Source organism: Muntiacus reevesi, chromosome 5 (assembly GCF_963930625.1).
Source record: "Muntiacus reevesi chromosome 5, mMunRee1.1, whole genome shotgun sequence".
Classification (NCBI taxonomy): Eukaryota; Metazoa; Chordata; class Mammalia; order Artiodactyla; family Cervidae; genus Muntiacus; species Muntiacus reevesi.
In genome coordinates this window covers 42,562,626-42,578,932 of record NC_089253.1, presented here as the reverse complement: position 1 = coordinate 42,578,932, position 16,307 = coordinate 42,562,626, and the positions used below count along the sequence as shown (strand labels likewise).

The 16,307-nt window shown below is 41.1% G+C and overlaps 1 protein-coding gene and 1 pseudogene across 26 annotated transcripts in view; both read right to left on the bottom strand.

The window, feature by feature from the left end:
* Positions 1-16,307, bottom strand: part of LOC136169782 (CAAX prenyl protease 2) — a 77,657-nt gene that overhangs the window by 21,359 nt on the left and 39,991 nt on the right. For 13 of the 26 annotated variants that reach the window (XM_065937843.1, XM_065937835.1, XM_065937839.1 and 10 more), the window contains 6 exons: positions 15,431-15,514; positions 13,344-13,399; positions 12,360-12,431; positions 10,638-10,832; positions 7,777-7,928; positions 5,584-5,733 (listed from right to left, as the gene is read on the bottom strand). In XM_065937843.1, coding sequence (XP_065793915.1) covers positions 5,584-5,733; positions 7,777-7,928; positions 10,638-10,832; positions 12,360-12,431; positions 13,344-13,399; positions 15,431-15,514 — 709 coding nt within the window. Of the gene's footprint in view, positions 1-5,583; positions 5,734-7,776; positions 7,929-10,637; positions 10,833-12,359; positions 12,432-13,343; positions 13,400-15,430; positions 15,515-16,307 lie in introns of those variants that run through there. The other 13 variants (XM_065937841.1, XM_065937848.1, XM_065937850.1 and 10 more) reach the window with 7 other exon arrangements.
* Positions 2,166-3,476, bottom strand: LOC136168862 (Y-box-binding protein 1 pseudogene; annotated as a pseudogene).

The following is a 16,307-nucleotide window of genomic DNA, read 5'->3' as shown; positions in this document are numbered from 1 at the left end:
GGGTAGTCTTCTTACTGATCTGTATTTATCTGTTTTGAGCCGCACTGGGTCGTCACTGATGCACTGGTTTTCTCTAGCTGTGGTGAGTGGGGGCCACTCTTCACTGCGGTGCCCCAGCTCTAGGCCCAGGCCTCAGCAGTTGCAGCACATGGGCTCGGCAGCTGCAGCTCCCAGGCTCTAGGGCGCAGGCTCAGCAGTCGTGGTGCATGGGCTCAGCTGCTCCACAGCAAGTGGGATCTTCCCCAACCAGGGATCAAACCTGTGTCCCCTGCATTGGCAGGCAGATTTTTAACCACTGAACCACCAGGGAAGTTCTGGTATAGTCTTTTTAAATCGGGGATTATCTCTGATAAAGTAACCACAGGCACCACTGCTCAGCATCCTTCAGAAAAGCTAACATGTGAGACTGATGGGCAAAATACGTCATTAAACAATATGTTAGCATTGATGATCCTGATACAACCAATAGAGGAAGACAAATTTACTTTTCAGGGTACCTGGAGAAAATGCTTCTTAATCTTTCTTTTTCGGTGCTTTTCTACTCTCTGGATGGTCTGTTCAAAGGTAAGGCTGGCATGCTTTTCTCAGGGCTGTATTTAAAATGGAAGTCAGAAGGAACATTTTCTACCACAAGGCACCATTATGCTTTCCTGGAGGGGAAAGTAATATGTGCTCTGCTCAAAAGGGGACTGGAACTGGAGTCAGGAGAACATAGATTCCAGGGTCGATTCTACTACCAACTAATAGTGACCATGTCACTTCAAACGTTTCTCATTTTATTGCAGAAAGTGGCTTTTACCACTTGCTATCATGGGTATTTTGTGCAGATAAACTGGGATAACATATAGAAAGTGTTTTGGGATGTACATTGCAATACTCAGAAAATATCACTATTGCTATGATATCATTTGGATTACTATTTTCTGTAGTTTGGTCCTAAGAATAGCCTTAAGAAATCAGTCAGACCTCCTTTGAAAGCAGTCATTTAATTGAAAAGCTATAGTTTCATTCCTAAAACTGCTTATACCACCAGATGCCTGTAACACTGTGGCAAAATAATGAGTTAATCATAGAAAAGTTACCATGACAAGGTAGGCAGAAGGCCAATTCAGTGATTTTTTTAAGACACATGGAAACAGACTGTAGTTCTTCACAATCTGTTTCCTAAAAGGAGCTCTGGGGAAAGCTTTCAAGGATATGAGAAAGAAGAGGGGGAAAAGAAAATAAAATCACTACATAATCTATAAAATTACTACATGTGTCTATATCTACCTACCTTTACAGTGCATCTTCTTCAAAAGCTAGTCCTAAACTCTCAGATGTCTAAGGAAATTTTATTTATTTTTTAAAATTTATTTATTTTTTTGCTGCACCTCATGGCATGCAGAACTTCCATGACCAGGGATTGAACCCCAACCCACTGTAGTGGAAGCACAGAATCTGAACCACTGGACCACCAGGGAAGCCCCAGAAATCTTAAGATAATAACTGCTCTGTTTACTGATGCAGTGATGAATTTCAATTTAATCTAATACTTCATACAGCTGCCTGAGATGCTGCAGGCCTTCAGAGTCAAGCTAAACAGAGGTGTGCAAACTAGTACAGTTCTAGAAGAATGATAGGTAACCCTGGTTTCTGAGGAAGTATGTTTAATAGGATTCAGAATGGGGAACCAGACTTTATGTCATCCTAGGGAAGACTGAACATAGCAGATCTAAAAAAAAAAAAAAGCCTAAAAATAGTAGATCTTACATCTTAAGAGGGTCTTTAGACTTGGAAGGGCTTTGATAGCATCTTGTCCAACAATCTCATGTTAAATATATGAGAAGGAAGGATCAGCTAATTCCTGTGACTTGCTTCCCAAAAGTCATTAAGGAATTTGATAGCAGAACTAAAAATTTACCCCAGGTCTCTTGATTGTACCCTGAAGTCCTTTCCACCATACTAAGCTGCTTCTTTTTTTTTTTTTTTTGACAATTATTTAAGACCTTTATTAACAGGTGCTTGCAGTTTGTTGACTTTTTTTTTTTAATCAAGCTGTAAACTTTTATTACAAATTAAAAATGAGGTTCTTAAAAATCTCAACTTGACCAGATATGAAACAATTTAAAAACCTTTAAAAGTGTATTGAGAAAAAACAGGCTTTTAAAAAAAAAAAAAAAAAAAAAAAACACGTTTGTCATTACCAAAAAGAGACGTCTTTAGGTAAAAATAATAAAAACCCCATGCTGCATAGATAATGCAGATAGTTCTAGTTATCTGGTCAACAGGCAAAAAGCAAGCACTTAAGGTCTTCAGCTCCAATCTTTTGTTCATTTCTTATTGCTGAAATTTCATATTCATTTCTTCTTGTTGGATGACTAAACCGGATGATGGTAGAGATGGTAAGCCGGCATTTACTCAGCCCGGCCCTGCTCAGCCTCGGGAGCGGACGAATTCTCAGCTGCTGGATCGACTGCTTTTGTCTCTTTGCCATCTTGTGGTTTAGGGTTTTCTGGGCGTCTGCGTCGGTAATTGAAGTTGCGGCGGTACCGACGTTGAGGTGGTTGCTGACCTTGGGTCTCATCTCCTTGATTTTCCTTATCTTCTTCATTGCCGTCCTCACTGGGCTGTCTTTGGCGAGGAGGGCCCCTGCGGAATCGTGGTCTATAACCCCGATACATATTCTGTCTCACTGGTCGACCTTGTTCTCCTGCACCCTGGTTGTCAGCACCCTCCATCACTTCTCCCTGCACAGGAGGGTTGGAGTACTGTGGTCGACGCCCATAGGGTCTCCGCATGTAGTAAGGTGGGAACCTCCGCCTGCGGTAGGGCCGGCGCTGTTGGGCCTGGCCTTCGGGAGCGCTCTCCGATCCCTCATTCTTTTCCCCACTCTCACTATTCTGGTAATTCTGCTGGTAATTGCGTGGAGGACCCCGGCGACGTGGATAGCGCCTATAATGGTTACGGTCTGCTGCGTATTTACTGCCTTGCCCTGGAACTCCACCAGGGCCTGTAACATTTGCTGCCTCCGCGCCCTTTTCTCCTTCAACATCAAACTCCACAGTCTCTCCATCTCCTACACTGCGAAGGTACTTCCTGGGGTTATTCTTCTTTATGGCAGTCTGTGTACAAATACATCTTCCTTGGTGTCATTCCTGTTGATGAAACCATATCCGTTCCTTACATTGAACCATTTTACTGTTCCCAAAACCTTCGTTGCGATGACCTTTTTGTCCCCGCCGGCAGGCGCCGCCGATGTGAGGCCGCCCGGGCCGCCGCTCCCTGCGCCGCTGCCCGTCGTGCCGGGCTTGGTGTCGGCAGCGCTGAGGGCGGGGGCGGCGGGCGTCTGCTGGGTCTCGGCCTCGCTGCTCATAGCTGCGGTGATGGTGACTGGGGCCGGCTGCGGCAGCTGCGGCTCCTCCCGGGGTGTGATGGTAACTAGGCCGGCGGCGGCGGTGGGGCTGCTCAGGGCTCTCTGGGGTCCGCTCTCCGCTCCCGCTCTCGATCGAACTAAGCTGCTTCTTTTAAGAGCCTCTGTCCAGGCGAGCAGAGGCAGGAAACAAACAGCCCTAGGCATTTTCACCTTTGACCTCCTAGTTGGAAGCCTCACAGATTGTCTCTCTTCTACGTTCCCATTCCAGCATCTTAATGAATGGAACAGTGGGGTACCAGGGAACACCAGCTCTTTAGAGAGCTGTAAGCCAGAATCCAGGAAAGCAGTGCTTCTCTCCTAAAGAACAGATACATGGTGGGGAAAAGTAGGAGAGGCATGGAAGGCTGGCAGCAGTAAGAATCCCACAGGTTCAACAAATAACTGGCACCAGTCGATGTCAGCTCTTTTGATCTGGGGTTATAAGCTGTCTCATTTCTCTTATGACTCAATGGGAACAGGGCCACACCAAACAGCACTGGAATGCCTAGAGAGTAGTCTCAAGAAAAAACTTTGGCCCACAAAGGAAGAATAACACAGAAACATGTCAGGAGCCCCAATAAGGGAAACTTATGAACATTTCCCCAGACATTTAGAAGCTCCACTTCTTGCTACTTCCTTCAAAGTTTCGGAGGGCACTGAGAAACACTTAAATTTATGTCTCAGACTTTATTGGATTAAACTGCAGAAGCCACTCTTATTTGTTCAGTCACTAAGTCATGTCCAACTCTTTGCAATCCCATGGACTACAGCATGCCAGGTTTCTCTGTCCTTCACTGTCTCCCAGAGTTTGCTCAAACTCATGTCCACTGAGTTAGTGATGCCATCCAATCATCTCACCCTCTGTCGTCCCCTCCGCCTCCTGCCCTCAATCTTTCCCAGCATCAGGGTCTTTTCCAATGAGCTGGCTCTTCACACCAGGTGGCCAAAGTACTGGAGCTTCAGCTTCAGCACCAGCCCTTCCAATGAGTATTCAGGGTTGATTTCCTTTAGGATTGACTGGTTTGACCTCCTTGCAGCCCAAGGGACTCTCAAGAGTCTTCTCCAGCACCACAATTCAAAAGCATCAACTCTTATATTCAGTGGTTTTCAAATTGTACCATGTTTAGGAATCACCAGAGAATTTTGTTTAAAATGTACATTCCTGAGCCATACAGATATTTACATTAGCAAAACTGAATAAATCCTTGCGCAGGAAGCTGCACATTTTCAAATACTCCTGGTGATTCTGATGCACATGTTTCATGGAGCACAAAACAGGTTGTAAATCACAGCTTTAACAGAGGAACCTTCTGATAGCAGGTTATTACATATCTGTTAGATAAATGCCAAAGGCATCTGTATGCCTGAACAAGGACTCTTTGTCCTGTTCGAGAAGTTGATGTGGCAATCCCACAAAGCCATTCATACCAATGCACTCCCACACCTCCTTGTGTTGAATTTGAGATGTTGCGTTAAGGCCAAGTAAGACTGATAGCTTTTCTTGATTGCACTTGGAAAAGCAGGAGGATGGTGAATAGTACTCCAACCTAAGAAGTTTTAAAAACATACTGATACCTGAGGCCCACTTCAGTCCAAGGAAATCCAAATCTCTAGGGGTGAGGTGTGGGCATTTTTTAGAAGCTCCTCAGGTAATATATTGTGCAGCTGAGGTTGAGAACTACCCGTCTAAGGTAATATACCCTGTAGGGACCAACAGGAAGTGTCTACTGATTTCTGGTCAACCAAATCTGGGATTGTCATCATCTAAGTGGTGCTTCAAGATATAGATCTTTCTCACATAGCACATAATTTAACTTACTTAAGCAAGGGTTTTCACTGAAATGTGTTATTCTACAGGAGCACATCTATTCAGATTTATGCATCATGTAAAGTCTCCTTTCTTTTAAAAATATTTTTATTTATTTATTTGGCTGCACCAGGTATTAGTTGCAGCACATGGAATCTTTGATCTTTGTTGTGGGATCTTTAGTCGTAGCATGTGAACTCTTAATTGCCACATGTGGGATCTAGTTCCCCAACCAGGGATTGAAACTCGGTGATTTCATTGGAGAGTTTAGGAGCATGGAGTCTTAGCCACTGGACCACCATGGAAGTCCCCAAGTCTCTTTTCTTTATTCTCTTAACATTTAAGCACATCCAAGCTGGCAGCCCCATTCTTCTATACCTACCCCAGAGTTCCATTTTCTGGACTGGAAATCCTCTGTGGAAATCCACAAAGAGAAAAAGCAGCAGAGTTTGTCCCTGAGGATCCATATTCTGAGACTGTTCTTCTCCCTCACCGGATTCCACCTGATAACTCACATCTGGAAGCACCGAACCTATAGGATGAGATATTACAGAATGAGATAAGTAAAGCCCTCAAAAAGCTAAGTGAATAAACAACCTATGCTTCAAACAAAGAGAGACCTGAGATAGATCTAAATTTGAACACTCCCTTCTCCTCCTGAATCTTTCTCTACCCACATGATGGAAGCAAATAATAGTGACTCACAGGAAGAACATCAGAATAACAACTGGGTATGTAAAATGCAAACCAAACAGCATTCCTTAGAATTTACTGAGAAGCATTATACAATAAATTCATTCATTCCTCAAGTTACTTTCTAAGGTAGGTATCAGCAGTAAGAGGCTAGTAAGATGTGGGTATCGTTAGTAGAAGAGTAATGATCATGATAAGAACTAACTTGTATTGAATGCTGACTAAATGCCATATACCACATGAAATTCTTGGCGTGGACTATCTCAACATTTAGATTTCACCACACTATGGTATGGGACCTAGTCTTAGGCTCTTTTGCGGACAACAAAAGAGGCACAGATAGGTTAAATACATTGCCCAACATGAGACAGTAGGTGGAACTGTTTTAGACTAACCCCAAAATCTGTGCTCTTAACCACAATGCTATCTGATATTTGTATTCCCATGTAATCTGATCCCTACAGTCACTTTCTAGCACCTTAATCTTTTAAAGTACAATCCATGTGGTCCAGTTCAGTTTAAACAAGAACATTAATAGACAATAATACATGTCATTCATTCACTTGCCTCACTTTCAGAGGAACATGAATCACCATTCAAGTTACTAAGACCCCCTAACAAGGGTCAAAGCCAGGAAGAGAAAATGGAATTTGGACTCAGGTACCAAGACAGCAGAGAAAACACTTCACCCCCACTGATGGCCTTACATAAGTGCTGCCAGAGGTCTGAGTGGCTAGTCACAGAGGCCATCATTGACATTTCTTGGCCAGTTAAACATAATGTCTTCCTCAATGCCTGGACACCTAACCTTCACCTCCACTGTTAGCTCAGTGTCTGTGGCCTTTCTTAATATAAAAAACAAGAGCCAGCCCACAGCTGTGGCCACAGCCTTATTAAGACCAAACATTCTTTCCTCACAAAACCACTTACCTACAGAAGTCCAAGGATATCTCCTTTCATTTCACCCTCTGGAAAAACTACCAACTCAAGAAAAAAAAGGCTCATCATGAGGCCTTCTTCCTAGATGAAGATTCTTTTTCTCAGAGATACATCCCTATACCAGGAGGCTTCAATCTTCTCAAACCAGTTACAACTCTAGAATACCTCCTCCCTGGATACCTCCTCCCTACTGGTGAACTTCCTCAGGATCCAGTTAAATAGACTACCTTTTAAATATCAAAGGATTCTGGCTAACAACAGTCAAGTTCAAGACTATAAAGCTCCTAGACATCAGCTTATGGTTGCATATTCCTATTTCTCAGTTTCATTTGTTGGCCCAACTATTAAGCATCCAATTTTCAGCATGATTCACCCAAAGCCAATGTGGTTAGGCTCTATATGAATAGCACAGTCAGTTTACCAGGTTTATTACTATATGGTTGATACTTCTGCCTTGCTTTTATGTAGTATTATATTTTTTCTAAGTAATTTTATATGGATTTTCTCATTTCATTGGGAAATGTTTCTCTTCTACAATAGGTCAAAGATGTGACTGCAACTTTAACAACCTTTTTAAAATTCCAGAGTTGATAGATTAAGGTACAACAGAAACCTTCTGAACAAATCCTTAGAAAGTAAAGGTCCAATGACTACTTCCAGGAGACCAGGAATAGAGGAGGCAGTAGAAATGAGAAGGGAACCAGCATTAACACATAATACCAAAACATTTAGGCTCTGGCGGGGCCTTGCCTGTTGACACCTGTAAGACTCACTTCACGTGGACTCTCAGCCTCAGCCAGACTCCTACCTGTGCCCTCAACCTGAGCTGTCAGGTCACTAGGTCCTATTCTTATATATATTTGCTGTTTATATTTTCCTGCATTTCTCTAATATTTTACAGAGTTCTTTATTCCTATGTAAACAGAGAGAGACAGAGATTTACCTCTGTCTAAACTGAGATCCAAACTGGGCACCATACACAAGCGGCACTTCTTCCCGTCAATGAAATAAGAGGTGTCTTTGAAGACAGCAGTAGTTGGCTGCTCTGAATTTGGAAACATTAGAGGCAGACCTGAAGGTCCATACAGAAATATGTATAGTGGCTAAAGAAAACTCCAAAACGTTAGTTTTTTGTGATTATGTATTCATTTGCATAAAACAAATACAACATTGACCTGGTTCACACTCTCAGAAATAAACTAGCATGCCAGGCAATTACATATTAAGCCCTTTCCACATTAAGTATAGGTGTGAGTCACCAGAGATTGAACCACTAGAATCTTCAGAAATCTATTCCACATTTAATGAGTGTGAGCTACCCGTATAGTATTGGGACAACTTGTTCATTTATTGATCCTACTCATTAAATCATAGGTTTCAATGGTATTAATAACACAGGCTAAACACTATACTGCACTAAATTCTGGGGATACAAACATGAATATACAGATTTAATACCTACCTTCAAGTTAGATTTACAATATGGGAGATACACATAAAAACCAATAAACTGTAATACTATGTGATGCATGCTAAATTAAAAACATATACCAAAGCATATTTTCCAGTGAGTATGAGTATGTTCAGACTGAGAAGGAAATGCTTCACCTTCTCCAACCTACTCTCTAACCAGGACTAAGAAAGACAGGCCCCTAGAATGGTTTCCTCCCCTTGACCTTCCAGTCCCATCCACACCCTCCCTATAAGCCAGGTTATGTATAAGCCAGTGTTTCTCGACCTCGGCACACTGACACTCTGGGCCAGATACCTCTTTACCGTGGGGCTGTCCTGTGCACCACAGGATGCTAAAGCCGCACCCCTGGCTTCTACCCACTCCCACTAGATGCCAGTAACACCTCTGCCTCCAGTCGTAAGGATCAAAACGTCTCCAGACATTGCCAGAGGTCCTTTGAGGGCAAAAGTACCCAGTTAAGAACCACTGCATAAGCTTTTTTTGTCCCCTGAACCAAAGCTAATAAGCCCAGAATATATATTTTCCTTCATCTTTCTGTTTTCATCCTCTTTTTAATAAGGTAAACAGGAGGCAGTAAGTGTGAAGATTAAAATCCAGTGGGCACTGGATATTACTGAAAGTCACAACAGAGCAAAGGGAGGCAGTGTCTATTAGTGAAGTCTCCATCACAAACTCAAGAAGGCGTTAACGCATGAGCTGAGGCCAACACATTCGCTGTTTAGAGCCAGGGAGCTTTGAGGTGCAGCAAACTCAGAATAAGAGTCACGTATCTGAAGAGTCAGGACATGTGAATGTCTTTTAATTAATTGGGTTGTTTAAACTATTTACATTTAATATGAATTTTGTTATGGTTGCATTTAAATCTATCATCTTGTTACATATTTTCTGTTTGTTCCCTGTATTTTATTTCCTTTTTCTTCTTTCCTACTTTTGGATGCTATTTTGGATTGGGTATTTTTAATAATTCCATTTTATCCCCCTTTTTGACTTACTAGTTATAACTCTCGTGGTATTAACTTAGGGATTGCTTTAGGTTTTATAGTATACAAATATACCTTATCCAGTCTGCCTTCAAGGAAAAGGAAATAAAATACAAGGAACAAACAGAAAACAGATAAGGAGGAGACAGATTTAAACTCAACCATAACAGTATTCATATTCATATTCACTTAAAGTTCACACACATATTGTGTGAGAATTCTTCAAGCAATATACTTGTTTACTCCCGTGTCATATTTTAGCCATAGCATATAGTATACCATACTCACTCACCTATGGAAAAAACACTGAGGCTCTAAAACCTATGTCTCTAAAAATCTGACCACTTCCAAATTCCAGACCAAAATTTCTATATGGCTATTTTTAAAACATGTTCTGCGGGCAACATAAATGCAACATATGTAAAGCTAAACTAATCTTCTTTACTCCTCAGATCTGCTATTTATAATTTTCATCTTGTTGCCAGTATCATTATTCTGTCAGCCATCCATGGAAATCTTTTCCAACAGCTTTACTGAGATTTAATTTACATATCATACAAATCACCCATTTAAAGTGTACAATTAAATTGGTTTCAGTATATTCAAAAAGTTGTGCAAGCATCACCACCATCAGTTTTAGGATATTTTTTATCACCCCCAAAAGAATCCTTCCCCACCTATTTTCTGGCTCCATGTATGTATATGTCCATATATCTATATCAACCCTGTATCTTCTGCATATAGGGCTGTTGACAGAAACTTCAGCTACTTCTTGCCCCTAATCTCTCCCTCACCCAACAGTGAACTGGTTACCTGGTTTTGTTGATTCCTCCCAGTGATCTCTCTCCTTTCCACGCTCACCACACCTTTAATTCATGTACTTAGTGTCTCTCACCCAGCTCACTTACTTTTGTACTTAGTGATTACTGGCTTTTCTCTCCCACCCACCCTGTACGAGGCTGCTGGCGATTCCTAAAACACTCAATGGTTTCCCATTATACACACAATAAAATTCACATTCCTTAGTGTGGCACTCAAGATCCAAAATATTCAACTCCAAACTACTTTTCCAGCCTCACTGCTCCTACTTGCATCATTCACTCCTGCTCCAGTCACACTGGACCATGTGAAAACCAGGTGGCACATGGGTCGTATTTTATAGTTTTCAGTTTCTTGAACAAGTTTGCAAGCTTAGCTTTCATATTGGATTTCGTTTTTATAACAAATCATACCAGCTTCTACATACAGAGTTTATATGCTAGTGGCTTTCCAAGAATTGAAATATAAAAATCCATTTTCAAAGACAAGGAATTTGAAAATTTTGATGGACTCTGTCATCAAAAGGATATGGAAACGGAAGAGACCCTATTCAGCTGGTTGGAAAAGACCTTCAGGCAAGGACACAGGGCCACGGCTGGAGTCAGTGTCAGCTCTCCCAACAAGCCCATTCCCACCACATCATCAGGGATGAAGAGCATTACTGGATGTCCCAGCACAGGATGGATTCTGCTGCAGGGTAATTCAGTTGCATCAAATTTTGGTGTACTGTCCAAAAAAAAAAAAGCAGGTAAGACAAATTTAGCCTTTCTCCCTCTTAAGAAATTATTTTAAAGGGAATTCAGGATTCTTTTTATAACCTCTAGCATATGCATAACCATATAATCCACCACATAAATTTTGCTGGAATAAGTAACTTGTGTCCCACTCAGTGAATCACAGGCAATGGAAAAAGTAGACAAATTGGCATTTCAGGAATTGTAGCACGGCTCCTGCTTTTGCTGCCGCTAATAGCAGTTTTATATTCTCAAAAGTCTATTTCCTCTAATACTACTACTCTGCGGTTCTGAGCAGAAGTTTCCAAGATCATTCAAAGATCAGCATGGTGGAGGTGGGGTAGGGGTCAGCAGTCCCTGAATCACAAATGGCCTAACACTGGCCTTGTGATTCTTAGATGTCTGCTTTTACATATGCTGCACTTTCCCCTGAAGAAGTCTCAGGTTACTATTTGGTAAGAGTGATGAGAAAAAACTGGAACATCTTCCACTCCTACAAAGAATCTTGTGAAAAAATCTGGTATTTGCTTACTTTCTGAGAGCTCTTCTGTAAACAGAAAAGAAATATTAATAAACCTTCCCCCCTTTCTCTAAACTAATCAGGTCACCCGGGGAAATATATCCACAAACACTGGCTTAGAGGCTTAAACTCTTTCAGTAAATCTATGATAGCAAGCTGTCTACCTGCAGGGATTGTATCATGCTAGAAGATTACTAAAGAAAGATATGGAATGAGGGTTTTATTTCCTGCAAGTATTAAAGAATAAACATATTCTAGTTGGAGAGGTAATTTTGAGCAAGAGTAAGAAAACAGACTGAGAAACCACAGGCAGCCTCTTCAAGCCTTAAGATCCTATGGCTACCAGTATTGACTCAGGGCATACAAGCAGAGGGAGAAACTACTGAAGAAAGAATAAATTAGTTGGACTTAAACCTAAGTTAGGCTTTGTCTTGCTATAATTCATGTTCACTTTGGATTCTGCAGTAATTTGATAGCACAGGAAGGCAGAGCACAGGGTTCTATTCCATTTATTTTCCACCTCCTCCGTGAATTTTTTTTTTTTTTTTGTAGCCTGAAAAAGGTGGCGGTGGAAAGAAAGATGATTTCTAAGCCTATGTAAAATGCCAATACACAAACAATAATACACAAAGAATTTCTTTGTATTCATAGTATCTCTCTACCCAAGAGTGCAAGTAACCTTTTAAAGTCATTTCTCTCTTCTCATGCCTAAATGGAATTGGAATTAGCTAAGTTTATTTTGATTCATTCACAGAAGAAACTAAGGCATGGAGAGAAGAAGGAACATGCATGCCCTCAGGTAAATAAGAATGAATACATTCAAGGAGCCAGGAATAATAATAGCTTTCAATACAGATAGGTTAAATTTTTTTACTTTCACTTTTCTTACAGAGAATCTGACACTTGGCACTAAGAATTGACAATTGAAACCATTTCAATTTCATATTCATACTCATAATAAGAGTAAAACATGGAGTGGGACAAGGCTTTCCCCTTCACCTCAGGTAATGCTGACAGTTTACGACAAGAGCAATTCCATTCGACAGGTTCAAAGTAGGTTCATTCTCTGCCCTGTAAAGTAAAGAAAAGCTAAGCCATATCTTAAACACTCTAAGAACAATTTCTGCCTGATACAAATTTTGGCCCATTAGTACCAACTCCAGAGATGACTGGAATTTGGTAACCAATTAACCAAGGGGAAGGGGCTTCCCTGATAGCTCAGTTGGTAAAGAATCGCCTGCAATGCAGGACACCCCGGTTTGATTCCTGGGTCAGGAAGATCCCTTGGAGAAGGAATAGGCTACCCACTCCAGGATTCTTGGGCTTTCCTTATGGCTCAACTGGTAAAGAATCCACCTGCAATGCGAGAGACCTGGGTTCAATCCCTGGGTTGGGAAGATTCCCCTGGAGAAGGGAAAGGCTGCCCATCTCAGTATTCTGGCCTAGAGAATTCCATGGACTGCATAGTCCATGGGGTTGCAAAGAGCTGGACACAACTGAGCAACTTTCACTTCCTAACCAAGGGAATGGTGCAGTGGTAAAGAATCTGCCTGCCAAGGCAGGAGACTCAAGAGATACAGGTTTGATCCCTGGGTCAGGAAAATCCCCTGGAATAGGAAATGGCAACCCACTCCAGTATTGTCGCCTGGGAAATTCCATGTACTAAGAAGTCTGGCTGGCTAAAGTCCATGAGGTCACAAAGAGTTGAACACAACTGAGTGACTGAGCACACACAACCAAGAGGAAAATGGTTATTTTGAAGTTTACTCATTCCAGTGAAAGGGAAAGGCATGAAAGGTTTAATCTACTTACTCATTAAAAAGCTAATCTAGAATAAGAAAATATGGGGGTCTTGGAAAATAAGTTTTAAAGTGACTTTGAGTCAAGAAATCAAACTGTGAACCCACTGGAAATAGGACAATAATGACAGAAAAAATGTAGAAGAACCATTGCATAAACTTAAGTCAGGGATTAAGGACTTACCCAAAGATCTCCATGGAGAGGATTCCATTCACCTTTACACTGAAATTAAATCTAATCTGCAAAATAAATGGGGTGTGATATTTAACATGAACCAGAACAAGGATTAAAAGCTCCCATACTCAATTCCTAAAGAAGATATTCTTTATATCACCTTTGTCCCCCACTGCAATTTCCCTAAACATAATTAATACCTGTCTGTGTTCAAATTCTGAATCTTAAATACACTGAGTTCTACCTTAGAGTTCTAATTAGTCACAGATTATGTACATCATGCAAAATGCTGGGCTGGATGAAGCACAAGCGGGAATCAAGATTGCTGGGAGAAATATCGGTAACCTCAGATATGCAGATGACACTACCTTTATGGCAGAAAGTGAGGAAGAACTAAAGAGCCTCTTGATGAAAGTGAAAGAGGAGAGTGAAAAAGTTGGCTTAAAACTCAAAATTCAGAAAATTAAGATCATGGCATCTGGCCCCATTACTTTATGGCAAAGAGATGGGCAAACAATGGAAACAGTGAGAAACTTTATTTTTTGGGGCTCCAAAATCACTGCAGATGGTGACTGCAGCCATGAAATTAAAATACACTTGCTCCTTGGAAGAAAAGCTATGACCAACCTAGACAGCATATTAAAAAGCAGAGACAATACTTTGTCAACAAAGGTCCGTCTAGTCAAAGCTATGGTTTCTCCAGTAGTCATGTATGGATGTGAGAGTTGGACCATAAAGAAAGCTGAGAGCCGAAGAATTGATGCTTTTGAACTGTGGTGTTGGAGAAGACTCTTGAGAGTCCCTTGGACTGCAAGGAGATCTAACCAGTCCATCCTAAAGGAAATCAGTCTTGAATATTCACTGGAGGGACTGATGCTGAAGCTGAAACTCCAAACTTTGGCCACCTGATGCAAAGAGCTGACTCATTTGAAAAGACCCTGATGCTGGGAAAGACTGAAGGCAGGAGGAGAAGGGGACGATAGAGGATGAGATGGTTGGATGGCATCACTGACTCGATGGATATGAGTTTGAGTGAGCTCCAGGAGTTGGTGATGGACAGGGAAGCCTGACATGCTGCAGTCCATGGGGTTGCAAAGAGTCGAACACTACTGAACAACAGAACTCAACTGATGAGGAAATATTACCCTTTGTCCTCTGCTGTTCTCCTAATGGATCTCTTCTCGCCTTCTTAAAGAACTATCAATTTCTCTCTCTACTGCTTCCACTGTTTTTATATATGGAAATTCCAAGCTTTTTTCTTTGTTTTTTCTTCTCCTATCCCCATCAGACTCTTATGTTCTCCCTCCAGTTTACTTCACTGTTGTAATTATTTTCTACTTTCAACCTATATTTTTTTCTTTCCACATAGTATCATGGGTAATAAGGAACTTGAGAGCCAGACTGTCTTCTTTCAAATCGTGGCTCTGCAAGTTACTTAACTTCTGCATCACAGTTTCCTTGGCTGTAAAATGGGGATGATGATGATAAAACCTACTTCACAAGGGGTACTGGGAGAGCTGAATGACCGAATATGTGGTTAACACTTGGAATAGAGATTGGCTAACAATAAATACTGAGTGTTGCTTAAGACAGAAAAAGTAGGAAACCTGCAAGAAAAACAGGGGAAGTTATACAGCATACTTAATTGCTGTGACTTTATGAACATTTCTAACTACAGGTAATAATAAAAATTTTAGCTCTCCTGAGTTTAAAGTCAGAATTTCCTTATTTACTCTTATAGTCACTTTAGAAAAGGAGATAATCAGCAGTTTATTATCCAGGTTTAAAAGAAAAAAGAAGCACAGAGGAGGGAAACGAGGTATTCAAAGTGATACAATAAAACAGTAAGGTAGTGAAAATATGAATCTAAAACAAAGTTCTGTCTATATCCACAGGCTCTCAACAATGTCACATGGTCAATACCAAGCCTGCCTTACAAATACAGAAACCAAACCAATTCAATATTAAAACTTTTAATCACTATCATAAAAAGAAAGAGAACCAGTCAGATCCTCCCATGACCTACAGAGTAGAGGTCTTTTAAAAACACATGACTTAAACAAGAGAATCATTATTGTGCAAAAAGAACAGCTTACCTTGGGGAGCACAGAGATGATTCTGCGTAAAAAATTCTTTATAACCAGACTATCTGTCATCAAAGTCCTGGGGTTTACATCAGCCTATAACAAAAACATCCACCACATAAGCACAAACTCAAGAGCACAAATGAATTAAATTATGGTATTTCTTCTTATAAAAATAACTACACCTCAGAAAGCTTTTCAGACATCCAGGGGAGAAAAAGTAATTTAGACTGGAGCTGAGAAGAGTAACCCTAGCTTAACTCTACTATCCTACTAGGGTTACTCTGCATTAAGAACTTCAGTGGGGCTTTTCTGGAGGCTCAGTGGTGAGGAATCTGCCTGCCAATGCAGAAGACACGGGTTCAATCCCTGATCCGGGGATATCCCACATGCCATGGAACAAATAAGCCTGTGCACCACAACTACTGAGCCTGTGCTCGAGAGTCCAGGCACCGCCACTACTGAAGCTCATGTGCTTTAGAGCCTGTGCTCCTCACCAAAGGAAGTCACTGCAATTAGCCCACGCACCACAACTAGAGAGCAGTCCCTGCTTGCCACTACTAGAGAAAAGCCCATGTCAGCAATGAAGACAGCACAGCCAAAAATAAATAAATAAAATTTAAAAGCCAAAGAATCTCAATGGAGTCAAAGGAGCAGACATTAAAAAGAACCTAATTTTAAATCTTAATCTGTTCATCCAAACATTTATTTTTAAGGAAAAGCTGTAAAGCAAAAACTCAAAAGTCAGAAGGCCTGTGCTCAGAAAGTGAATGAAAGTGGGATTGAACCCAGGTCTCCCATGCATAAAAGATGGATTCTTTACCAGCTGAGCCACAAGAGAAGCCCTCCATAATAAAATTTAAAAAAAAAAAAAAAGTTCAAAGAGGTT